The following is a 26,590-nucleotide window of genomic DNA, read 5'->3' on the forward strand; positions in this document are numbered from 1 at the left end:
GTCCAGCTGTACGTATAAGTAGTCATTTGTTGGTATGGGCAAGATTTTATGAGATGTGATGAACATATGAAATATTAGGAGTATTCTAGGAACCACAGCTGTTACGCCTTGCTGCATTTTTAACAGCTCCTTAAAATCAGAGGCCACTACACACAGCAGCACATTTAGACAGGAAACACTGCAATTATCTGGCTTCACCACTCCATTCCAAATCTGTGATTATATTACAGTTTATAAGCCCTAATAGACAGTCATCACCTTTGGCAATGCTTCTACTTGAAAACAGCCACAATCCCTACATCTGGATTTATTACCAGGGAGTTGTCAATGGAGACTGAAATGTTTTTTGTTTGTTTTTATTCATCCTGCAAACTAGACACCAAAGATTTCAGAGCAGAGATTAAATACAGTATAAGGAAGGTCCCTTTGACACAGCTGTTAGCGAAGCTAATTACTGAAGAAAAATTGGAGATCATTCATTAGCCTACTAAGCAAATTAAGGTTTGTTAACAGTGATTTATAATGCCAATCCCTGTGTTACTGTGCTGGTCCTTTCAAGTGTATGTGTACAGGACCTGACAGTTTATCAACTGTGCTATATCTAAACAGCTTGTCACCAGGGTGCTTTTGTTAAAACGACATTGTATTTTAAATGGATAAGCATTTTTACATGAGCAAAACGAATTTTAAATGTTTGGCTTCTGAAGTCAAGTACTGAGAGATAAGTGAAGTGTCTCAAACTATCTAAGCCTCCAATAACTCTTGTTTACTGCTAGAGCTGACTATAGGAGAATGTGACACTTGGAGTTAAAATACCACTTTTCCTCTTTAACAAGCCCCAGTTGTGTTTTTTAACTTCTTTTCAAATGATACTCTTGGTGTTTCACCAAGCTATAAGTTTCTTATGCAATGGATTGGGAGGCACCTAATTTACAATTTCAGCAAAAATATTTTTTTAAGTAGTTAAGCAAAGGAATGAAGCCTCTGATCTGAAAGATTCTCAGTGATAGTCAATAAAACTCCAGGCTAGTTAAATCTATCAAAATAAGGGTTGTGTGGGTAATCAGAGTAAACCTCCGGAAACGACATTGCCTGTGGCTCATTTTATATAGCTCGTATCAACAAATGCAACACTTCTGTAATGTGGAAATCTCCAACAAGGATAAGACAACCTTCCTTAAAGCCAATGTCAGAAAACATGACAATGAAAATAAAATTACTTTCAGAATTCCATGGCAATGACCTGTCCATTCCCTCTGGGACTGTCAGTGCACTGTGCTAAAGCCTTTACTGCTTCATCTCTACGTCCAATAGGATCTACTAGCTATGAAACAGGCTAAGCCAACAGCTTCAATATGTCTATGTACTAGCCCTAAATGAATGACGCAAATATAAAACATTATTCATTACGAATAATTGCATTACTGTTCATAATGAATTTTAAAATACATTACTTTCAAAAAAAGGCGGACTCAGCCACTCCATTGAAATCAGGACTCCTTTCAATGTTGACAGTGAAGAACAGTGTTCACTAAGCATCGCTAGGGCCTTGCATTCCTGTGGCTCAAAGGACAGCAAAGAAAGGCAGTGAGGCCAGCAACAAGCAATGGTTGCACGTGGCAGACATCCAGTTGTAAGGCAGCTGGAATAATAAATTTTGAAATATTAGAAATTAAGCTCCTTTAGCCACTCTCTTGCCTAGTGGCTCATTAAATCTTTTTTCTCTGAAATCATTTTTTCCCTCTAAATCTGAGGGGCCAGAGATGGGGGTCAGGAGGACAGAAAGATCCCGGCTGAGGGCTATTTCCCCACATCCATCAGTAGCACCTAAGTTTTCCACTCACCTCCTTAAGGAGTTTGCAACAGCAATGACAAAGATAACTGTAGATAGCAAATGTTTAAAAATACCCAGCCCATTCCCTCATTTAAATGCTGAGAAAATGAAAGGGTTAAAATTACTGGTTGCAACTGGAGACAGCAATTGATCTTTTCTCACCTGATTATCTTTTGTCAAATTTCTCAGTTCCCTTGTACTGAATGAGGAAGCCGAAGTTAAACATAGTGTGTAGGCAGAAGATAATTTCTACAGGATGTGCTGGAAAAGTCATCCTATTGTAGAGATTCTACAAATGTGTAAATGTCTCTCACCAGAGTTTAATTTGTACTGTTCATTTAGTTAAGGTGTGTCTGCTCCCGGCTCACGGATCCTATTTCCTCAATTAAAATGTTAACAGATCAAAAACATGACCAAAAAAGGGTAAGAATTAGCCATGGGAAATACAGTTATATTTTCTGTCTAAGGCCCTTGAAATTAGAGAGTTTATCTGTGCCATGTGGAGGAGTCTGTCAGCATGTGCCTTAGATTCTGGTTTAGTTACTAGGAGGAAAACACAGTTAAGGGTAGTATTTTGAAGGTTACAGTTAAAAAATGTGACAAAGTTTTACCATAAGGAAGAGCAACAAATTTCATTTGCCCAAATGTTTCTGCAGAGTACACAGGTAGCTTCAAACGCATTGATAATGTCCTAGATTTTAAGTTACACTTAAATACACACTTAAATTTCTAACTACCTATTCTAACTTCCAAACTCACCATTTTCCTACATTCGAATCTCCTCTTCTGGGGACTGTAATTCCAAGTAAGAGTATTGTAGTCATTGATCCTTTACTTGACATCCTTCTCTATAAACCATGTCTTCCACACTCACCCAACTACCTCCCTGCCTTTATCCCACATTCCCTGTAATCAGCCAACATTCCCTGACAACCTAAGTCCTGTCTTTCCCCAGAGACATCATACAGTCAATTCAATCCACACTATTATGTAATTCCTCTGTTCTTGTCTTTGTCGCTCCCTCTGCTTCAAACTTTGTTCCACCCTTTCTTTTCCTATTGACTATCTAAACATCCATCAAGCTCTGCACAATTTAAGCCTGCTACATTTAACTGACCCTCCTTTATACTTCCAAGTGCTCTACTTACACTTCTCATAGACCAATCAGTTTGCTTTGCTTCAAATTCAACTACACATCTTTGACTTGAGGGCCGTGCTTACATATTAGGCAACTTAAGAACTAAAAGTAGACATGTAAGTCATACTTGTGCAACTTAAGAACTAAGAGTAGACATTTAAGTCACACTTGTGAGTTAAAATGAAATGAAATCTCCATCTGGAGAGTAGTTTTCCAACTCAACTCTTTATCAATTAGTTCAAATGCCCTAATAATAACTGGATAACCTCCATGGATTTCTAGATAAAATTTAGATTTTCAAAAATATTTCCATTATAATAGATTTTTGTCAATATATAAATAATGGCCAATAATTCATTTACCTAGTGTCAATTATTAACAAATACAAAGGTTAGGGTCTTTATTTGGCGGGAAGTGTTAAAATACTTAATGTTATTTATCTTAAATATCAGTACTTAACAGGTGATGAATGAACACTTGAATTACAAAATCCTTTCCTAGCATCACAGCAAGTACCGGCAAGTGGGTAAGAAGACTATTTCTTCTGCTTTGGATGGAGCTGCCGTCAGCACCAGGTTGATGTATCTGTACTTTTGAAACTAAAACCCATAAGAAATCTTATAAATAGTGATAGGTTCTCTGGAGAGCTCAAACCCTCTTATTTAAATACAGTGTGTTAACTGTACCTCAGGATAACCAAATACCTGTAGTTAATGTAGATGTTTCTCTTTATAGAACGATGGAACTGCAATATCACCATTTTGCAGCTCCTAATGAACACTGAGTCTAATCAATGGCTATTAACATTAATAAAAATAAAGAACTAATTATGTGGCTCCTAATGGAAGCACACAACATGATCTATGAGGCATCCTTGCCAAAATCCAAATCTGAATCTGATCCTATCTAGCCACTGCTAGATCAGCTTATACAAGGTATATATATAAGACAACCAGAAATTTTTGAAAGAGAAATCTTATAGAGATATGCAAATTCAAAGAATGAAAGGGCATCTGAGACTGGGATTATTATTAAATAAAAAACTGAATTTTCAATAACATTTATACATTGTTTTCTCTTTTTTTTTTTTTTTTTTTTGAGACTGAGTTTCACTCATGTCGCCCAGGCTGGAGTGCAATGGCCCCATCTTGTCTCACTGCAACCTCTGACTCTCAGGTTCAAGTGATTCTCCTGCCTCAGCCTCCCGAGCAGCTGGGATTACAGGTGCATGCCACCACGCCCAGTTAATTTTTGCATTTTTAGTAGAGAGACGGGGTTTCACTGTGTTGGCCAGGCTGGTCTTGAACTCCTGACCTCACGTGATCCACCGCCTCAGCCTCCCAAAAATGCTGGATTATAGGCATGAGCCACCGTGCCCAGGCGTCGTTGATAAATTATAGAAATCTTTGTTGAAATTTGCCTAGTAACTTTTCAAGTTCCTTGATGGCATCAGTTTTCTTGTAAACCAAGCAAAATTATTAATTTGAATGTTTTAATAAAGGAATTCACCCCCACAAAATAAATGAATACAATGTGTCAGAAATATTTAAAACTGGTTGGGCATGGTGGCATTTATAAAAATTACTATATTTTATAAATGGCAATACCACTACTGAAAATAGAATGCTAAGAGTAGAATGATGTCTTTTGTTTCCAAAGTCAATATACTAAAGCGATGGGAAAATAATAAAAGCAAGATATTTTCTGGCAGTTATATCAAGATAAATGTTGCAGCTGCAAGCACCACTGGTGAGTATTATCTGGGCAAATGGGAAAATGGTTAAAAAGCAACTATGGTTAAACAAAATACCAAATCAGTTTTAGAAGTTATACAGCCAGGCGTGGTGGCTCACGTCTGTAATCTTAGCATTTTGGGAGGCCAAGGAGGGTAGATAGCTTGAGCCCAGGAGTTCAAGACCAGCCTTGGCAACATGGTAGAGCTCCATCTCTACAAAAAATACAAAAATTAGCCAGGTGTGGTGGCATGCACATTTACTCCCAGATACTGGGGAGGCTGAGGTGGGAGGATCACCTGAGCCCAGAAAGGCTAAGGCTGCAGTGAGCTGTAATTACACCACTGCACTATGGCCTGGGTGACACAGTGAGATCCTGTCAAAAAAAAAAAAAAAAAAAAAAAAAAAAAAAGAAGAAGTTATACAAACTATAGCAAACGAAAACAGGAGACATTTCAAGGATTTATAGTCAAAAACTTAGAAAGGGGCAAAGAATATTCCCATTATGACCTTTATAACCCTGGATAGAAAGCTACAGGTCAATATTTTGCACCTACAGCCTTTTACCAGCACTACATACACAACTTAAGTAATTCAACTGCACAGGAAAACAATAATTATACAAATCCCATTTGAAGATGTATACCACTACATGATTCCCCTTTACTACATAATGTGGCAGTTTTAATCACTGAGTAGAAGTGAGTTGTTTTCCCTGATAACTTTAAAGTATGTCAATTACTAGACATGACCCAATTGAGGAAGATGAAAATTATTAGTTGAGAATCCTTAAGAGAAATTACTGGAGTTTACAAAAGCAGGATCCAAGCTATTTGAGGCTGTGGTTCTAAGACAGTTAGATTCAAACCTGGAAGAAGGCTGAAAATTATCCAGAGAAGGCAGAACATGTCACTTGGAAAAAAGTAAGGCCATACTTCCCTTACACCAGGAATCAAGTTCTGCCTGGTTGGTTAGTTACCCCAAAAGCAGCTCCCAACTCCACATGGAGTCAAGTGCTATAAAGAATGAGTCCAGATCTTTCTTGTGATGACATACCAGACCACTGGCCAACATGAGATGTTCTCACTGGTCTTTTCATTCTACTGATTTCAGTTACTGTGTTCATATATGCTAGGGCATCAATTTTTCTTTTTCTTGTCAGAAAGGAGCAAATGTGATACAAGCTCATAAAAGTGGAATATATTGAAGAGGTGTTCCTTAACCTCTCAGCCCAATCCTAAAAGCTGCTAAGCAGTCTTTAAAAGCTCCAAGTGCTTCAATGCTTCTAAGGAAGAAAATACACACAAGTAACTTTAACTGACAAATTACAGAGAGCAACCATAATATGTGGACGGCTAATATAACAGTTCATTCCAACATCATCATGTTCATATAGAATCACAGAGGATGAATATCCTATGTGTTTTGTTTACATACAGAAAAAAATGTATATAACTGATCAAACACAAAACCTATGCTCTTGAGAAAGCTACAAGAAGAACGTAATAAGAATAAAATACTCCTATCCTACAGGTACAAATTACAAAACTTACTTTGTACAACATTGCACAGCCACCTGATGAGACCAACTTTGCTCCATCACACATGATTGTGTGAATAACAGAAGACAGTACTTATTATTTGGTAGTATAGAGTGATATTCTGTGTTCATTAAATATCTTATCTCATTTAATATTTGCAACACTAATAGGCAGGTATTGATAAGGAAATAGACTCAGAGACATAAAATAACCTGACCAAGGCCATACAAGTAGTCTTAAAGATCATTCTGCCTCTAAGTTCTTAATTACACATCATGCATAATGAAACCTCAAATACATGTTTAAGGAGAACGCACAGCTTAAAACGTTTAAATTTAAAAGAAAATGTGTTCACCGCATTGACGTTTAAAAAAAAAAAAGACAGAAAATCCTACACACGCTCTAACAAGTTTTAGTACTCTTGCCAGAAAAAAAAAAAAAAAAAGCAAATCGATTCCAACTAGTCTATACTTTCATTTATATTTAGAATATGAGCTGGGCATGAGTATGTAATGAATATATATGTGTGTCTCTCTGTGTGTATAACACCCACATTATTCAAAAGCTCCCAAAAATGTAGAAAGTTTGTTCCAATCCTTCTCTATTTTGTCTACTTTAAGAATTCTTTGCAATATGCTTATGTAAATACTGATTTTAGCTGCTGTTCTCATTTCTCAGATCTTCTGCTTCTAAACGGATTGGAAAAGTGACAGACCTAAGCAGACATCTTTGGAACACAAAACCAAGGAGATATAAACAAATACAACCAGATCAAAAACAAAGGCTTCTCCTTTAAACCCTTTAATGTATCACTACAGATAAAAGAACTGAAAGTAAAATATACCGGTTTTGGCTAAGGGTGTGTATGTGTGTGTGTGCATGCACACACACCTGCACATGTATATACTCAGGTGTCTATTTTATTAACACACACAATGAATAGCATCTTACCTCTGTTGACAAAAGCTCTAGAGGAGTATAAAATAAAAACAAAGGAAGATTGTGAAGCTGGGGCATGGGAAAGTGTTCAAGAAAACGGTTCTAGATTGTTAAAAGTGCCTTCAGCTTTCTTATACCAGATTTCATGTTATGGTTCAGTTGTGCTAATAGCTCATGGACTCTGCAGGTGATTTCCCTCCATCCATACTTCAAAGACGTGCTGAAGAGGATTAAGGATAGACTTGAAAAATTGCCATTTCACTTACCTGAAGCTGAGCCTTCTTTATAGACATAAGTAAAAAGCTATTATGACAGCACAAATCACAAAGCACAGTGTAAATAATATGTTGGCAAAGAACTAATGTAAGTTGTGCACATACGATTTCCACTTAAAAGTATGAAACTCCCCAGTGTGGAAGTTAGTATCTGAAATTATTACATGTGATACTATTGGAATGAAAGTTGAAATAGAAGATACTTTTCATGAGGACTTGGCAACAATATCAATGGATTTTGCACTCTGATAACATAACAATCACATTATTGGAAACACATCCTAGCAGGGCATTTTTGTCATAGTTGAAAGCTGAATATACATCTGGTATATATCTTCTCCATGTAAGCTAGTAAGATGACAGATTTTTATGTAAGCAAAGTAAGTCTACCAGCAATTTCACCAAAATAAGAAAAAACCTTTATACTCATCCAATGTGCTGTAAAAGTCATTTTATTAATAGACTTGTAATTAAAGACTCTTTAATCATAAGAATATATTATTAGAGAATTAAAAAAACCATTCTTGGAACTAGAGAGAAAAATAACTGCAAAAAGCATAATGAAAATCTCAATGGTTTCGAGAAATGACTTTCTTCTTTCAGGGGGATCCTACTGACAATAAAAAAAAACACTAGAATGTTCAGTATAGAAGTGATCAAGGACTAAGGCATAGAATGTTCAGTATAGAAATGATCGAGGACTAAGGCAGTTAGTGGCTTTGGCCTTCTTTCTGCTGAAGAAAGCAAAGGGGGAGGCTTTAGCTTTTGGATGGAGAATAGATATCGCAGTCTCCAGATTTTACTTCCAGCATTTCAACCCACATCCAGCCTGGTGTGAAGAGATGCCAGATGGGGCTACGTCTGTTATTTCGACTGCTGAAGCAGGATACTGAATGTATCCTGCTTGTTTCTGTTAGTATGAATATTCAGCCACAATAAGTAGGAGCAAGGGTAAGTGTGCTAACTGTATTAAGCAGGTCCAAATCATCCTTATACTTTTTCTCCTATTATAGATAAAGACCAAAAAAAAAAGTCAACATCTAGAAAATGCCACTTTTGCTAAGCTTGGAAAATACTCATTTATTAATGAAATGATGCTCGTTTCCATACATTTAATGTAAATGTATTGAGAGAAATATGTGAGCAGAAGAAAACCAGAGTAATTAGCATTGGAGACAAAAGTTAAAAGCAACTAAAGTGAATTAATTATTTTCCACTTTATTTGATTTTCTTGATTTCACTATTTTCTCAGAAAATGCTGAGGCATGACTGTATCAGTATTCATCTCTTAGAACACCAATTAGGTTCCTTTAAGTATCACAACAGACTTCTACATTGACATGTTATCCTATTGTACAAATAATGCTTATTTGTCACTCTTTTTTATTTGTATCTTGAAAAGGATCACTAAATCCAGAAAGGATAATTTCACTATAAATAAATATAATGAAGTGACAACTGCTGTTTGAGAATGAATTTTAGATTCATGATTATTACAATATTGTGATAATCCCTGAAGGGCACCCCAGTGCCATCTTTCCTGAAGGACAGAGAATAAGATTCAGAAATAAACTTTGCATTTTAGCAAAAATAAGTATATTAGTTTAATTATTGCTGAAAGAAAAACCTAAAGGCAAGCTACCCAGACTGTGAGGGAAAATATTCATTAAAAAATACTATCTCCATTCCCCGTCCTCCCCACCAAAAAAAAGGCAACTCACTTTATATGAAGAGATATTCTTCAAGAAATCAGTATCTCAATGCATAATCTGAATTCCAACCCCCACATGACACTTCTTACTAAAAAAGTAATTGTGGAGAAATGGTGGCACGAGCTAATCAGGGTTCCCTGTATCTCCTTACGTGGCCAGGTAAGGAGCTAATGTCCTGGGTGTTAGGAACCAGGTATATACCTTGGACTTACTTATGATCCCTAGGGCCCAGCAGGCTATGTCTTCTAAAAGTAAAACAATTCCTAATAAAGAATGGAAATCAGTCTGCTCTTCAGGACTGAGAGATAAATTCTCAGATTTTTTTCCATATCCCAATGAGCATTCATTATAGAAGGAAATCAATGGCAATGCAAGGCACATATGTGGAAGTTGAGATAGACTTACGAAGTAGCCTGTTCCCAAGCTGGAAGGAGCTGAACTCTGCAATAAAGCATAAAGACAAAAGTGGAAAATCAGCAATGGTTTTTAACACGTTCCAATCCACACAGCTCATTACCAGCCCTTTGCAGGCTTTTCATCACTACATCACATCACCAGTGTATGCTGCCCCTTGTCATCTGCTACTGATACAAACACCGTGTTGCTTAATTTTCCCCTTTACATCTCTCAACAACTCAGAGATGCTAACGTGCTATTTACTGAATTCCAAGCCTCTGCGGTGGATGTAATTGCCAATTTATTTGACAGGCAGCTGGGTAATGAATTAATGATGGCATTTCGCCCTGCACTGAGACTAAACAGACACGCATCAGCTTGCCTCCCTGACTTGCTGACATTCAATGCCCTGGTCTCAAGCTACTCAGTTTTGTGGCCGCAAAGGGGCAGGCAAGAGGAAAAAGCCCAGACTGACTTGAAAATAAAAAGCCCAGTGGGTTTGGATGACTTTTCCAGTGTATGACCTACTTGCCAGTTTATTCCCTAAAGGCACCAGTTAGTACACACACGGTGCTTTTCAAAAATGAGACATTTTGTAAACGTAATTAGTAGACTAAAATGCAAAGAATGTGTGGGCCAAGAGGAGCAGTGAAAAGCACCATTTTTCTGAAGGGTTTAAGTCACAAGAATTACCAGTTTAGGCTGTCATAGTTCTGACACACAGGGAACTTAAAAATGTTCATTCTGAAAGGAATGCAGGGCATCACTTGTTTGGGAAAAGAAGCCAAAAAACAAAAAACAAAAAACAAAAACATATTTTAAACTTGCCTGAGATTCTCATTTTTGTTTGCTTTTTCTCCTAAAACCTCTCCTTATAAATTATTTCATTTTTAGCATCCTCTTCCTCTTTGTGATTAAGCTTGAAATGAAGATGAAGCAAATGCGGAATAGATTTGCAGGTCTCAGCTAAACATCCCTGCACCAGACAGGCCTCTTCCCTGATGAGCTTGGGTTGGGTGTTTCACCTTCCCAGGAGCAAAATGACCTCTGCCCTGATTCAATAGTTAACTCTGTTCACTGCTAGCTCTTCTGCCTACATGTCCTGCCCCCTACTCTGGAAACTTCAGATAGCAGTAACCATCTGGCCTATTCATCATTGCTTCTTAGAGTTTCACACAATGACTTGCACACAGGATGCATTTAATAAGGACTTGTTGAATGAATGTATAAATAAATGAATGGATGGATTATGTATAAGAAAAATGGCTCAGGAGAATTTGACATCTATAAAACTACAGGAGATGTGATTCTTCTTGATGATAAGCTCTTTGAGGAGGAAATATGGTACTGCAACTATATCTACATCAAACAAGAAGAGTATGCTTCAGGGCATTCCTAAATGCAGCTCCCAAAGCAAAACTTTCTTCATCTCAGTGTTTCACACAAACTCAGGGGAATGAAGCACCATAGATGTGTGATCTTGCTCACTGGACTCAGTTTTTAAAAATCCTGCTGCATTCTTAATCCCGTAAATGTATGGAGGGAGATCCACAGTAGTCATGGAGACAATTTCTCATACCAGTGACTAGCCATATGACAGCAGCACCTGTTTCCAGCACCCACAGCCCTCCATGCAGCAGCAGAAGAAAGCAAAAGTCAAGTTAGGTCTCCACTAGCTTGGAGCCATACCCCTGGGAAGTAAACTCATTTTAGGATGAATTACTCAGAGAGACCACGGGATTTGTTTATTTCATTTCTTTCCCTTCCTGCAAATGTATTTTATCCCAGAAAGAGAAGTACTCCCACCAAACCCACTTCCCTACCCCCACATACATATCATCTTATTGTATACCAAAGAAAATTACATCCTTCAGGTCTCGGAAAGCTCTGTTATGCTCATTTTGCATATATATTGTACATTACTCGGAGCTGGGTGGAGAAGAGGGCTTTGTTGTGCATATTTGTTCTGGCTATTGTTTATGCAGGTCTGACTGAATGAGGGAACAGTGGGTATCATTTCAATTTCTGATGTCAACATCAAATTACTTATTTAATTTCATGCCTGGCGAAGCATTGTATAGCTACACGCAGAATCATTTCACTTCATTTGTTATGCTGTGTTTTCGTGGCGATTGGCTTGCCTTCCAACTGACAGCTTTAATTACGACATGAATTTGATTGCACTGCCGAGGAATTAACATAATGCAACAAAGCATTTAAGCACCCTGCCTTATAACCCCCCCCCCCAGACACGGGCACAAACACAGACACACGAGGGAACACAGACACAAGATCCCCATATACATAAAGGTCCGCTGGAATTTGTTTCAGCATTTGCTAGAAAGCATACAGATTCTTGTATCAGGAGCCATTCACATGTGAAAACCCAGTGTACTCTTCTTTTTCTTTTTTTTTAGGGAAAAGATGCATGGCATTCAGTTTTGATGTCAGGATCTGGCAGAAAACACATGTGTAGAAAGGCCCTCTTCTGATGGACTTCGCCAAATGTCCATGGCATTGACATTTCCTCCCCTCTTCCACCCTTTCCACCACATTTTTCTTGGCTACTTGCCAACTCCCTTCAGTCGTAGCTGGAGAATTTCAACAGGAGTGACATCTATTTAATAAAAAGATTTCTGCTTGTCTAGTCCTACAACCCCAAGATTCTGACTACGGCCTTGTATTCAGTGAGAAATTACGCCTGGTTACCAACAGGACCCCACCATCAAAGCATAGATAACAGAAGCTACCAGCCACAGGGAAGTCACAGTTTGGCTGAGGCTCAAAACAACTATCATATATCCCTGAGGTCTTACTATCAAAAAGGCCCAGAAAAGAGTCTCTGTCATATATTTCTAATCTAAGTCTATATCTAAATATAGCTGCAAATATTTGGTGGCTTCAATAATTTTCCAAGACAGAAATTACACGAACACAGGCAACAACAGATCATGCTAAAAACAAAACAAAGGAATGTTTAGAAACAGCGGTAATATTGTTAGAAATGTGCTGTAAGTTATTCACTTACAGATGTATATTTAGGGATTGGTACTGCTCTCTCATTTTAGAAGACACAGTCACCAAAGAAGAGACAGTCACCAAAAGGTAAAGAACCAGGAAAGAAGACAGGTGCTAATACCCTAACTATTGAACAATTTGACAAAACTCTTCTTTAATAATCAAGATCATGACTCACTGCAACCTCAAGCTCCTGGGCTCAAGTGATCCTCCTGCCTCAGCCTCTTGAGTAGCTGGGAGTACAGGCATGCACTACCATGCCCAGTTACTTTTTTTTTTTCCTAGAGTTAGGGTCTCACTATGTTGCCCAGGCTGGTCTCAAACTTCTGGCCTCAAGTGAGCCTCTTGTGTCAGCTTCCCAAGTGTTGGGATTACAGGCATGAGGAACCGTGCCAAGTCTCCCTGTTAATTTCCAATAAGGGAGGGCTTCCATTTTTCTTGCTTGGAGACTTCAAGCAAAGTCTGTCCAAACTATATAGCAAAAGAGGCCACAGAATACTGAAAAGGCTGTGAGTCAAATTGTGACTTGAAAATTAAGAGGATTTTTTAAAGAAAGAAACAGAAGTTTCCTTGGTTTCAAAAGCATTTGAAATAATATTATCCATCCATGTTTAGGCAAATACTTCTGCTGAAAAGGGCTTCATTCTTATTTCTTCAAGTGGTAGAGTTGCCATTTCATTCATATTTTCAATGCAGTAGGTAGAAATGAGAACTATTAAGAGGTTGAGAAAATAGAGTAGGAGAACATTTCAGCGGTTTGCATGAGAAGACAGGGATATGAGGAAATGCTGGCCAGCTGGCTATCTAATATGCAATTTCCGGGCTCATTATAAGCCATCTCCTGTTTAACATGGTCTTTTCATTCTGCTGGATTTTTTTTTTTTCCATATTTGACCACTGCTCCAGCGATCTCCACAAATTACCCACCTCCATCTCATTATATTGTAAAGGAGAGCTTTCTTAGAAGCACACTCTTTGTCTCAATCTTCATGCTACCATGAGCTGCAGGAACGTAATGGGATGCGCAGTTGAAAGACATTTTCCAGGAGGGAGAATGTTGCTGCTGACGTTCAAGTCTGCAAGTAGATATTCATTAAACACTTGTTCTCTTCTCACTTCCCCCCGCTTGCCTTTCCTTCCATCTCTGTCACTAAGCTATCATCGAAGCTACTCATTAAACTCATGAAGTTAACATTTCTGTTTTAACAGCATACTTACAACAAGGGATTTCAAAATTGATTATCCATCTAAAATAGATGTGCTCCATTCATTATAAATCCACACAGAGAGGCCATGGCTACTATTACAGCTCCCTGAGTACAGACAGGACACATGTGTACTCCACCCCTAGGTGAGAATGTGTTCTGACCCTAGGGCTAATTTAAATTGAATATTTTAAAATTCTTCCAAATCACTAATTGTGTTCAACATCCCTTGCTACCTACCTTCATTTTATGCTTTTCTCTCTTGGGAGTAAAAAGGAGAAGGACCATGCCAGGAATTATATGAACAAGTAAGTTTCTTGCAAAGGTCACAAAACAAGCTCATTCACAGATCTTCCAGTAGTGTTTTAAAAACCTGAAATCTTAATCCAAAGAAACGTGCCTTGGAAATAAGATTACTAATAGCCAACCCAAACCAAAACAAAACAAAAAAACAAAAACAAAAAAACCACACACAAAATATATTTGAATGAGAAATAAGCATGTAGTTGTTGGAAGAAATCAAGTAAAAATGGAGTAACAACTTGATAAAAGCATCAGGTGTGAAAATGCTACGTCACTTCTAACATCAATGATTCAACCTTCTGTTATGCCCACTTCAGGTTGTCACCAACTCTCATCTCAGCCTTTTGGCTTCTACCTCTGATTTCATTCTTGCTCTCATCTTCATGGACAGTTCCTCATATCAAAGGCAAAATAAACATTTTAAAGTGAGAACTACAATTCCAATCCTTATAACATATTCCAATGGTTTTTAAGATAATAACCTGTCATGGATTGGGCAATGTCTCCCTGTTTACGTCTACCAGGAACCCCAGAGTGTGATTGTGATGGTCAATTTTATGTTTCAACTTCACTGGGCCATGGGGTACCCAGATACTTGGTCACACATGATTCTGGGTGTTTCTGTGATGATGTTTTTAGATGAGTTGAACATTTAAATTGATATGCTGAGTAAACTGGGTTGTCCTCCTAAAGTGGGTGAACCTTATCCAATCAGTTGAAGGTCTGAAAAGAACAAAAGGCTGACTCTCTCCCAGATAAGAGAGAATTCCTCTTGCCTGGCTTTGACCCGGGACATCAATTTTTTATTGTGCCTTCAGGCACAATAAAAACATCAGTTCTTTACGAGTTTCAAACCTGCCAGTCTTGAGACTAGAATTATACTATTGGTTCTCTTGGGTCTCTGGCTTGCTGATTATAGATCTTGGGACTTGTCAGCCTCTGAAACTGTGAGCCAATTTCTCAAAATAAATCATTCTCATTCTCTATTGGTTCTGTTATCTTCTGCTGTGGTTCTGTTTCTGTGGAGAAGTTAACACAATGACATAATTTGGATATAGGGTCTTTGCAGATGTAACCAAATTAAGGTCATACAGAATTAGGATGGGCTATAAATCCAATGGCTGCTGTAGAAGCCATGTGAAAACTAAAGAAGAGACTGGAATGATGCATCTACAAGCCAAGAACACCAAGGATCACTGGGAGACACCAGAGGCTAGGAGAAAAAAAGGATTCTTCCCTAGAGCCCGCAGAGGGAACATAGCCCTACAGATACACACTGATGCTAAATTTCTAGCCTCCAGAACTGCGAGATAATAGATTTCTGTTGTTTCCAGACATACAGTTTGTGATCATTCATTAAAGCAGCCCAGGAAGTTAATACAACACCCAGCCACCTTAGCATGGGTTAGAAGTTACGTGTTCAGCCACTGTACTTCTTCATTCTACTCTAGCCACATTAGCCATTTTTCTTGCCCTAAAACATAACATGCTGCTTCTGAATCAGGGCCTCTAAACTTGTTGCTCCTGTTGCCCAAAATGTTCTTCCCATAGATCTTCACCTGTCTACCTTCTCTTCTTTATTTAGGCCTCAGTTTTAATGTCACCTACACAGAAAGGTCTTATCCAATCACACTAGTTAAAGTGGCAGCACACCCCCACACTTCATATTGTTTATGTCAGAAAACACTGTATTAGAAAGAATTTTAGTTGTTTCTTCACAGATTTGTTGCTCCCACTAGAATGGAAATTTCATGAGGGCAGAGGCTTCATCTTGTTCTCCACTCAACCTCAAATGCCCAGACTATACCTGATGAATGAAAGGAATTTGACTGACACTTCTTGACAACTGAAATACTGACATATCCAGGAGAATTCATAAATATATGAGATAGGAATGGAAAAAGGCATAAGCAAACTGTTAAGGAAAAGGAAAATGTGGCACAGATTTTTTTTAAAAAAGAGAGGAATAAAAAAGAATCCTTGTCAGGTTGAGATTAGATTTCCTAATCTAATTATAACAATGTGGGAAGTTCATTCATGGTAGTGGCTCAAGTCAGTTTCCTCCTTAACAGTAGCTGGTGAAACAACCTGGCATGGAATAAAACCTCAATAAAGATTTCAAGAGAGGGAGGGAGGGAGGGAAGGAAGGGAAGAAGAAAGAATAGGAAAGATGCGCCATGGATGGATGAACAGTGGCACTGTGGGATAGACGAATCAATAAAAACCCAAAGACCAGGAGAGATCTGAAGTAGGAGAAGGGGTATGTCAAAAAGCAGTAGAAAAAAATGTCTCAACTGTAAATAGCTACCAGAATTATAAGATTAGACAACTGTGTAGCATTAGACTTATAAGAATTTGATCCCTTTTCATTATTTCCTGAGATGTTTAAATTCCTTCAAAGATCTGAACCCTGGAAAGGTGTCAAATGTTTTTCTGTCTTCTCATAACTAACAACCCAACCCAAAATTCTTTCAGAGAGAAAGGTGAAAAGAGTCATATTCATATAGTCGTTAAATATAGCACTAAAGAAGTTTACTTCTGCAGTATATTGGGAAGTGTTTGGTAGAAGTGAGGCTGAGGCTGACATAAGGAAAAGAAAAACAAAGAACAAAGAACAGAAATAAAACAGGCCAAGCGTGGAGGCTCATGTGTATAATCCCAGGGCTTTGGGAGGAGGCTGAGGAGGGTGGATCACCTGAGGTCAGGAGCTCAAGACCAGCCTGGTCAACATGGCAAAACCCCATTTCTACTAAAAATACAAAAATTAGCCAAGCATGGTGGCACATGCTTATAGTCCCAGCTACTTGGGAGGCCGAGGCACAAGAAAAGTTTGAACCCCCTGGTCAAGGTTGCAGTGAGCTGAGATCATGCCACTGCAATCCACTTTAAATAAATAAAAAGAATAAGCAAAGGTAGGAAGACTTGAAAGTGTGAACAAGGCCAGGCATGGTGGCTCATGCCTGTAATCCCAGCACTTTGGAAGTCCGAGGTGGATGGATTGCCTGAGGTCAGGAGTTCGAGAGCAGCCTGGCCAACGGGGTAAAACCCCATCTCTACTAAAAATTCAAAAATTAGCCAGGCGTGGTGGTGTATGCCTGTAATCCCAGCCACTCAGGAGGCTGAGGCAGGAGAATTGCTTGAACCCAGGAGGTGGAGGTTGCAGTGAGCTGAAATTGCGCCATTGTAGTCCACTCCACTCCACTCCACTCCAGCCTGGGCGACACAGCAAGACTCCGTCTTGGCAGGGAAGAGAGGTCACGTTCTTTGCCTAAGGTCACACACAATAAATAGCAGAACTTCTATTAAATCTTGGCCTGTTTGTAATAAATGCCCATTAACATTTCATAATTTGAGGCTTGTTTATTAAAAGTTTTTAAGCATGTTTTGCTCCTAACTTTTGACAAACTTCCCCAATTACAAAATTCTGTGTAAGTTGGAAGCAATATTTTCCCCTTGAATAACTCATCGTAAACATTTATTAAATATGTATTCAATTATTCCCCTTACCTCTTCCCTAGTGACTAATCTAAACAAGTTACTATATCTCCTTGATGTGGACAATCTGAAAGTTCTTGTGGCCAATTATTCCCTCCTGGCAACATGGTCTGGTAATACATAATTTAGAAAAGCAAAGCAAATTTGAGTTTTTCTTTTTAAGACAGAGTCTTAAAAAGTCTTTTTAAGTCTCACTCTGTCACCCAGGCTGGAGTGCAGTGGCACAATCTCTGCTCACTGCAACCTCCACCTCCCAAGTTCAAGCTGTTCTCTTGCCTCAGCCTCCCAAGTTGCTGTGAGCACAGATGTGCTCCACCACGCCCAGCTAATTTATTTGTATTTTTAGTAGAGACGGGGTTTCACCATGTTGGCCAGGCTGATCTTGTACTCCTGACCTCAAGTGATCTGCCTGCCTTGGCCTCCAAAAGTGCTGGGATTGCAGGCGTGAGCCACCACACCTGGCCGCATATTTGGTGTTTTTAAGCCTCACCCATGAGTCAAATTCTCCAGCTATACTGGAATTCTTTATTCTTATTCTTTTGGCCTAACCAATTCAAAAAAACAAAGCTAGAAAAATATAGTATTTTGATTAACCTCACTTGACAGTAAGTCTCAACTGCCAACGCTCCTAAAAATATCACTAAAATGGGTGAAAAGGCAGACGGAAATTTTCATCTTAGCTGAAAAACGAGTCATGGGCATGATGGACTAATAGGGACTGAATGTATTCTCCCACCTCAAGCAACTAAAAAACTGGACAAAATGTATGCAACAGGAGTTTTTAGAAACTGGGTAAGATAAAGGACAATAATATTTGAGAGAAGAGAAAAAAGTAGGGTGACCCTTAAAATTTTCCCACCTCACTGCCTGGAGAGTTTTCATGCCACAGCATTGAGGGGTAGGAGGTGACCCAGGTGGAATGTCTGAGTCTTGAAGACAGAGTTGAGAATAAGGGGAGGCCAAGACAGCTGGAACTCCAAGGCAGAGGATAAGGAGGACAGCATCACAGAAAGTGAGAATCATGAAAGCTGCAGAAGGTTCCCCTCTAGTTTCCACCTGAAGACTAATCAGCACATCTGTGAGAGAAAAATACCTGAGGCAAGGAAAACAACCACTGGAAAGGAGGAGGAAGACCTTACAAAGCTCACACAAGGCAGGGAATAGTTTGTTTTCCCACAATCCACAGTGGAAAAACCTTGTAAGACATTAGGGATTAGGCAGAGTACTCAGTCAGCATGGAGGAAAAATTATCTTTAGACTAAAGATTGTTCTAGTCTTCTCCAACAAAGTACAAAAGCAAACATTAAACACACACACACACACACGTCTACATAACAAAACTGTACGCCAAAATGAGTAATGTTTATAGAAACTAGAAATACCCAGTACCCAACAAGGAAAATTTTATGATGTCTGGCACTCAATAAAAAATTGCCAGGCATACAAAGAAGCCAGAAAATATGACCCACAGTGAGGAGAAAAATCAACCAATAGAAACAGGCCCAGAAATGGCACAGGTGACAAAATTAGTACACAAGGACAGTAAAAGCTGTAATAACTATTTTCCATATGTTTAATGAAGTGAAAGAATAAGCATAATAAGAACTAATATGGGATTTTTAAAGAAAAAACAGGGGCCAGCGTGGTGGCTCACGCCTATAATCCCAGCACTTTGGGAGGCTGAGGCAGGTGGATCATGAGGTCGGGAGATTGAGACCATCCTGGCTAATACGATGAAACCCCGTTTCTACTAAAAATACAAAAACTTAGCCGGGCATGGTGGCGGGCACCTGTAGTCCCAGCTACTCGGGAGGCTGAGGCGGGAGAATGGCGTGAACCCGGGAGGCAGAGTTTGCAGTGAGCAGAGATCACACCACTGCACTCCAGCCTGGGCGACAGAGTGAGACTCCGTCTCAAAAAAAAAAAAAAAAAAAAGTAAAACAAAACAGAAGCCAGTAGTAGTCTTTGACTCCACCTTCTCACTCTCTGATAGGCATTAAAGAAGACTGAAGATGGGCCAAGAGCAGTGGCTCACGTCTGCAATCCTAGCACTTTGGGAGGCCAAGGTGGGCAGATCACGAGGTCAGGAGTTTGAGACCATCCTGGCCAATGCGGTAAAACACCCTGTCTACTAAAAATACAAAAATTAGCTGGGCGTGGTGGCACATGCCTGTAATCCCAGCCACTCGGGGGACTGAGGCAAAAGAATCATCTGAACCAGGGAGTCAGAGGTTGCAGTGAGCCAAGATCGTGCCACTGTACTCCAGCCTTGCGACACAGTGAGACACCATCTCAAAAAAAAAAAAAAAAGAGTGAAGCTGGACCCCTTCCTTACACCATATACAAAAACCAACTCAAGATGGATCAAAGACAAGTGTAAAACCCAAAACTATAAAAATCCTGGAAGACAACCTAGGCAATACTATGCTGCAGATAGGAAAGGGCAAAGATTTCATGACAAAGTCATCAAAAGCAATCAAACAAAGGCAAAAATGGACAATTGGGATCTAATTAAACTTAAGAGCTTCTGCACAGCAAAAGAAACTATCAACAGAGTAAACAGACAACCTACAGAATGGGAGAAAATGTTTGCAAACTATGCATCTGACAAAGGTCTAATATCCAGCATTTATAAGGAGCTAAACAAATTTACAAGATAAAACCAAACAACTCCATTTAAAAGTGGGCAAAGAACATGAAGAGATACTTTTCAAAAGAACACATATATGCAGCCAACAAGCCTATACAAAAAAAGCTCAATATCACTGATGATCAGAGAAATGCAAATCAAAACCACAATGAGATATCATCTCACCAGTCGAAATGGCTATTATTAATATTAAAACGTCAAAAAACAACAGATGCTGGCAAGGTTGCAGAGACAAGGGAACACTTATAAACTATCGGTGGGAGTGTAAATTAGTTCAACTATTGTGGAAAGCAGTATGATGATTCCTCAAAAAGCCAAAAGCAGAACTATCATTTGACCCAGCAATCCCATTACTGGATATAAACCCAGAGGAATATAAATCATTCTACCATAATGACACATGCATGCAAATGTTGACTGAAGCACTATTCACAATAGCAAAGACATGGAATCAACCTAAATGCCCATCAATGACAAACTGGATAAAGAAAATTTGGTATATATAAACCACAAAATACTACACTGCCATAAAAAAGAACGAGATTATGTCTTTTGCAGGAACATGGATAGTGCTAGAGGCTACTATCCTCAGCAAAGTAATGTAGGAACAGAAAACCAAATACCACATGTTCTCACTTACAAGTGGGACCTAAATAGTAAGAACTTATGAACACAGAGAGGGAAACAACAGACACTAGGGTCTGCTTGAGGGTGAAGGGTGGTAAGAGGGAGAGGAGTAGAAAAGATAACTATTGGGTACTGGGTGATGAAATAATTTGTAAACAAACCCCTGTGACATGAGTTTACCTATGTAACAAACCTTCACATATACCCAGGAAACTAAAATAAAAGTAAAAAATAAATTAATTGTTAATTCTCTTTCAAGCAAAAATGGGGCATCTTTATTCTCTAAAATATTGCACAGGTAGGTGTTGCTTTGGTATCCAAAAGAATCATTCTGTGGGCTGACTTGTTAAAAGCTTTCATCTCGGCCGAACATGATGGCTCATGCCTGTAATCCCAGCACTTTGGAAGGCCAAGGCAGGTGGATCACCTGAGGTCAGGAGTTTGAGACCAGCCTGGCTAACATGGTGAAACCCATCTCTACTAAAAATACAAAAAATTAGCTGGGCGTGGTGGCAAGCGCCTGTAATCCCAGCTACTCAGGAGGCTGAGGCAGGAGAATTGCTTGAACCCAGGAGGTGGAGGTTGCAGTGAGCCAACATCATGCTGCTGCACTCCAGCCTGAGCAACAAGAGCGAAACTCCGTGTCAAAAAAAAAAAAAAAAAAAAGAAGTGTTTGACACAGGACTCCGCAACCACAGACCTGCACATGTGTGAGGGAAATGTGACTAGGGATCTCAAAACATTTCACTTAATGTCCACTTTTTGGATCAATTTTCCTTCTTTCCTTTTTAGTAATGTTGCAAAAAGTATGAATGTTAATAATTAATGAATGATATGCCTACTATAGGTCCACAAATTTTTTTCATAATTTTTAAATATAATAAACAATATGAATTGAAAGTGTCTCATTGACTGACTTAACACTGACAGGATTTTATAATGTCTGGCATCCAGTGAAAAATTGCCAGGCATACAAAGCAGCAGGAAAATATGATCCATAATGAAGAGAAAAAACAACCAATAGAAACAGGACCAGAAATGACACAGGTGACACAATTAGTAGACAAGGATGGTAAAAGTTGTAACTATTTTCCATATTTTCAACAGAGTGAAAGCACAATAAGCGTTATTACAGCCCTAATCATTTTTACATTTTTTAACAGATCACCATTTTTTAATTGTGTAATTCAGTGGCATTAATTACATTCAAAACATTGAACAACTGTCATGACTATCTATTTCTAAAACATTATCATCATCCCCAAAAAGAAACTCTGTCAAGCAATAGCTTTTCTCCCTCCCACTCTCCATCCCCCAAATTCCTGGTAAGTTCTATTCTACTTTACGTCTCTATGAATTTGCGTATTCTAGATACCTCATATATGTGGAATCACACAATATTTGTCCTTCTTTGTCTTGCTTTTCTTTAGCATGATATTTTTAAAGTTCATCCATACTGTAGTATATATTACAATGCCAATCCTTTTTATGGCTGAGTATATTCCATTGTGTGCATATCAGCCAAGCTGTCACGTTTCGTTTATCAATTCATTTGTTGAGAAACACATGGTTTGTTTCTACCTTTTGGCTACCATAAATAATGCTGCAGTGAACACTGGCTTACAAGTCTCTGTTTAAGTTCATGTTTTCCATTCTTTGGGATATTAAAAGTGAAATTGCTGGGTCATATGGTAATTATATGTTTCAGCTTTTTGAGGAACTGCCAAGTTGTTTTCTTCAGTGGCTGCATCATTTTACATTCCCACCAGTAATGTATGAGTGTTCCAACCTCTCCACATCCTTGCCAACACTTATTTTTCATTCTCTTTTAAAAAGCGTAACCATCCTACTAGGTATAAAATGATAATCTTGTTACAGTTTTAATTTGCATTTCTCTAATAACTAATGATTTTCAGCATTTTTCAAGTACCTCTTCTTTGTACTTCTTTGTAGAAATATTTCTCAAATTCTTTGCACATTTTTGCATTAGGTTGACTATTATTGAGTTGTAGGAGTTCTTTATATATTCTGTATAACAAATACCAGTTATATGATTTGCAAATCTTTCCCCCATTTTGTAGGCTGTCTTTTTACTTTCTTGATAATGTTCTTTGGTGTGCAGAAATTTTTAATTTTGATGAAGTCCAATTTATTTTCTCTTTCATTGTACATGCTTTTGGTGTCATATCTAATAAGCCACTGCCAAACTGAAGGTCATGAAGATTTACCCGTATATTTTCTTCTAAGAGTTTTATGGTGTTCACATTTAAATTTTTGTCATTGATTCATTTTGAGTTTATTTTGGTACATAGTGTGATGTAGGGGTCAAACTTCATTCTTTTGTACATAGAAATCCAGTTGTCTCAATGCCATCTGTTGAAGAGAAAATTCTTTCCCCATTGAAGTGTCTTGGCACTCTTGTTAAAAATCAGTTGGGCATATAAGTATGGGCTTCCTTCTGGGCTCTCCATTCTACTCCATTGGTCTGTGTGTCTAATATTAGGCCAGTACCAAACTGTTTTGATTAACTGTAGTTTTGCAGTGAGTTTTGATGTTGGTAAGTGTAAGTCCTCTAACTTTGTTCTTTTTCTAGACTGTGTTGGTTATTAAGGCCTCAAGCCATTTCATATGTATTTGAGAATCTGCTTTTCCATTTTTGCAAAAAAGGTTGTTGGAATTATGATATACATTGCACTGAATCTATAAATAGCTTAGGGTAGTACTGACATCTTAATAATATTTAGTCTTTCTATTCATGAATATGGAATGTCTTTTGTCAATTTATTTTTATCTAACAGAAAGTGAGTTACAGGAAACAAGCCAAAAGACCCAATGGCAGCTCTAGTCCCCTAAACTAACATGGCTTTCATTTCTCTACGCTATGAAGAAAATATGACTGACTAACCCTGGAATAATTTCCAGGGTCAATGAGATCTTACATTAAAAGTGTAACAAAAATCTCACAAAAACAGCTGTTTAAACATTAACAACTTAGATAAGAAAAGTTGTCATGGTTTTATGATTGTATAGCTCTATCACAAAATTAATCAAACACATAGACACACAATAAAACATATTCTTACACACAGAAACACACACACAATAAAAGACTGTTAGTACTCTTTATTTATATAATTTGATATTATACCACAGAAGAAGGGGAGGTAATTATCTATAACTAATATATTAAAATAACATAAAAATAATTATACTTTATTCCATTTAATTCCTATAAGAATTCAGAATCTCATACAACATCTCATCATAAACCTCACAAACTTTCATGAGAGGTGCAGGAAGGCAGTTGTGTCTCGGAGTTGTATACCTCGGCTATGGAGAGATGGATGTGGTATTATCATAGAGAACTGCTCAGTGTGCTACAGTAGTCTCCAACCATTTATGTTAGTAGACATCTCTCAGTAAAAAAAGTTTTGAATATACACTCCTTAGATCCATGTATTTAAAAATTATAGACAACAACTATTCCCCACTCGTTAAATTGAATACTAGTAAAGTTTAATTTCTTTTTCTAAGAAAAAAAAATGTACTAATATTTTCTCTCTGGAACTCAATGAATCATCTTGTACTTTATAATGAACAGCACACTGCTTTAGAGAATGGTGTTTTTTTTTTTTTAAAAAAAGGAGAAAATAAAGGATTTTGCTCCTCATTACATATCCTTTATTTATTCTTAATACTCAGACACTCTGAAGTATTCTCTCTTTTTTTCATGATACTACTCTCTCACTTACTCTGTTAATGCTAGATCATCCTGGCCAACATGGAGCAACCCTGTCTCTACTAAAAATACAAAAATTAAGCCAGGCGTGGTGGCGCACAGCTCTAATTCCAGCACTTTGGGAGGCTGGGGTGGCAGATCATGAAGTCAGGAGTTCAAAACCAGCCTGGCCAATATGGTGAAACCCGGTCTCTATTAAAAATACAAAAATTAGCTGGGTGGGGTGGCAAGTGCCTGTAATCCAGGGTACTCAGGAGGCAGAGGCAGGAGAATCGCTTGAACTCGGGGGGCAGAGGTTGCAGTGAGCTGAGATCAGGCCACTGCACTCCAGTCTGGTGACAGAGTGAGACTCCATCTCAAAAAAAAAAAAAAAAATTCTCTTTACTTGATCCACTTCACAAAAGAATTTCCAAGTGTTGCTCTTGAGGCACAGATGAGTTAAGAATGTTGATATATGCCTGGGCGTGTGGTGGCTCACGCCTATAATCCCAGCACTTTGGAAGGCCGAGGTGTGCAGATCACGAGGTCAAGAGATCGAGACCATCCTGGCCAACATGGTGAAACCCTGTCACTAAAAATACAAAAATTAGTTGGGCATGGTGGTGCACGCCTGTAGTCCCAGCTACTTGGGGGGATAAGGCAGGAGAATCACTTCAACCTGGGAGGCAGAGGTTGCAGTGAGCCGAGATCGCACCATTGCACTCCAACCTGGCGACAGAGTGAGACTCTGTCAAAAAAAAAAAAAAAAAAGAATGCTGATATATGACACATGAGTAAAGAAGGCAAGAGAGTCCAAAGAGGCGTAGGTGGTTCTGAGAAGCAACAGAGGAGGAACCTGCCCTGTTGGTGGGTAGGAGACTAGAGAACAATTAAAATCACATCTAAAGGGCAAATAGGCATCTAAAGAGGTATGACGCATTCTCACAAGGTTTTCCTTCCAGAAATTCAACAGGAATTTTCTTTTCTTTTTTTGAGATGGGCTCTTGCTCTGTTGCCCAGGCTGGGCACAGTGGTGAGATCTCAGCTCACTGCAACCTCTGCCTCCCGGGTTCGGAGATTTTCCTGCCTCAGCCTCCCAAGTAGCTGGGATTACAGGCATGTGCCACCATGACCAGCTAATTTTTGTATTTTTAGTAAAGACGGGGTTTCACCATATTGGCCAGGCTGGTTTCGAACTCCTGACCTCATGATCCACCTGCCTGAGCCTCCCAAAATGCTGGGATTACAGGTGTGAGCCACTGTGCCCAGCCCCATCAGGAAATTTAATTCCTCATCTTGCCAAGTAAGTGGCTGGTTAGTCATCACTTCCAGCAGGAATAAAAATGACAGGGATTGTTAACAATTTCTTAAGTGAAGAAATTACAAAAAGCCCATAGCTAAAGGATGTCATTTCTCAGACTCAGCACTACTTGACTACTTCTTTCAGTTGCAACAGATAATAAAAGTATCATCATTCCTCTTTGTCGTCTGTTGTTGTTGTTGTTGTTGTTGAGACGTAGTTTCGCTCATGTTGCCCAGGCTGGAATGCAATGGCTGGATCTCAGCTCGCCGCAACCTCCACCTCCTGGGTTCAAGTGATTCTCCTGCCTCAGACCCCTGAGTAGCTGGGATTACAGGCATGCACCACCATGCCCGGCTAATTTTGTAATTTTAGTAGAGACAGGGTTTCTCCATGTTGGTCAGGCTGGTCTCGAACTTCCGACCTCAGGTGATCCACCTGCCTTAGACTCCCAAAGCGCTCGTATTACAGGCATGAGCCACCATGCCCGGCCTTGTTGTTTCTAAGGTAACAAATAGTTCCTCCTACCTCATGATTCATCAAAATACATTTTTGCTCAAACGACATTTTAGAATGACACCATAACTACAATGCTCACATAGGTATACAAAGATAATGTGAACCGCAATGCTTGGGTAGACAAAAAAATTGTAAAGATGAGGGAAAGTTATGTAATTCAGACTTGAACCAATGGTGTGTGTGTGGC

At 38.7% G+C, this 26,590-nt stretch overlaps 1 protein-coding gene across 7 annotated transcripts in view; it reads right to left on the reverse strand.

The window, feature by feature from the left end:
• The window catches only part of AUTS2 (activator of transcription and developmental regulator AUTS2), a 1,198,864-nt gene that overhangs the window by 647,907 nt on the left and 524,367 nt on the right, over nt 1-26,590 (reverse strand). For all 7 annotated transcript variants that reach the window (XM_017956233.3, XM_003895905.5, XM_021935193.2 and 4 more), the window contains one exon: nt 9,578-9,613. In XM_017956233.3, coding sequence (XP_017811722.1) covers nt 9,578-9,613 — 36 coding nt within the window. The remainder of the gene's footprint in view (nt 1-9,577; nt 9,614-26,590) is intronic.

This window comes from Papio anubis, chromosome 4, assembly GCF_008728515.1.
Source record: "Papio anubis isolate 15944 chromosome 4, Panubis1.0, whole genome shotgun sequence".
NCBI lineage: Eukaryota > Metazoa > Chordata > Mammalia > Primates > Cercopithecidae > Papio > Papio anubis.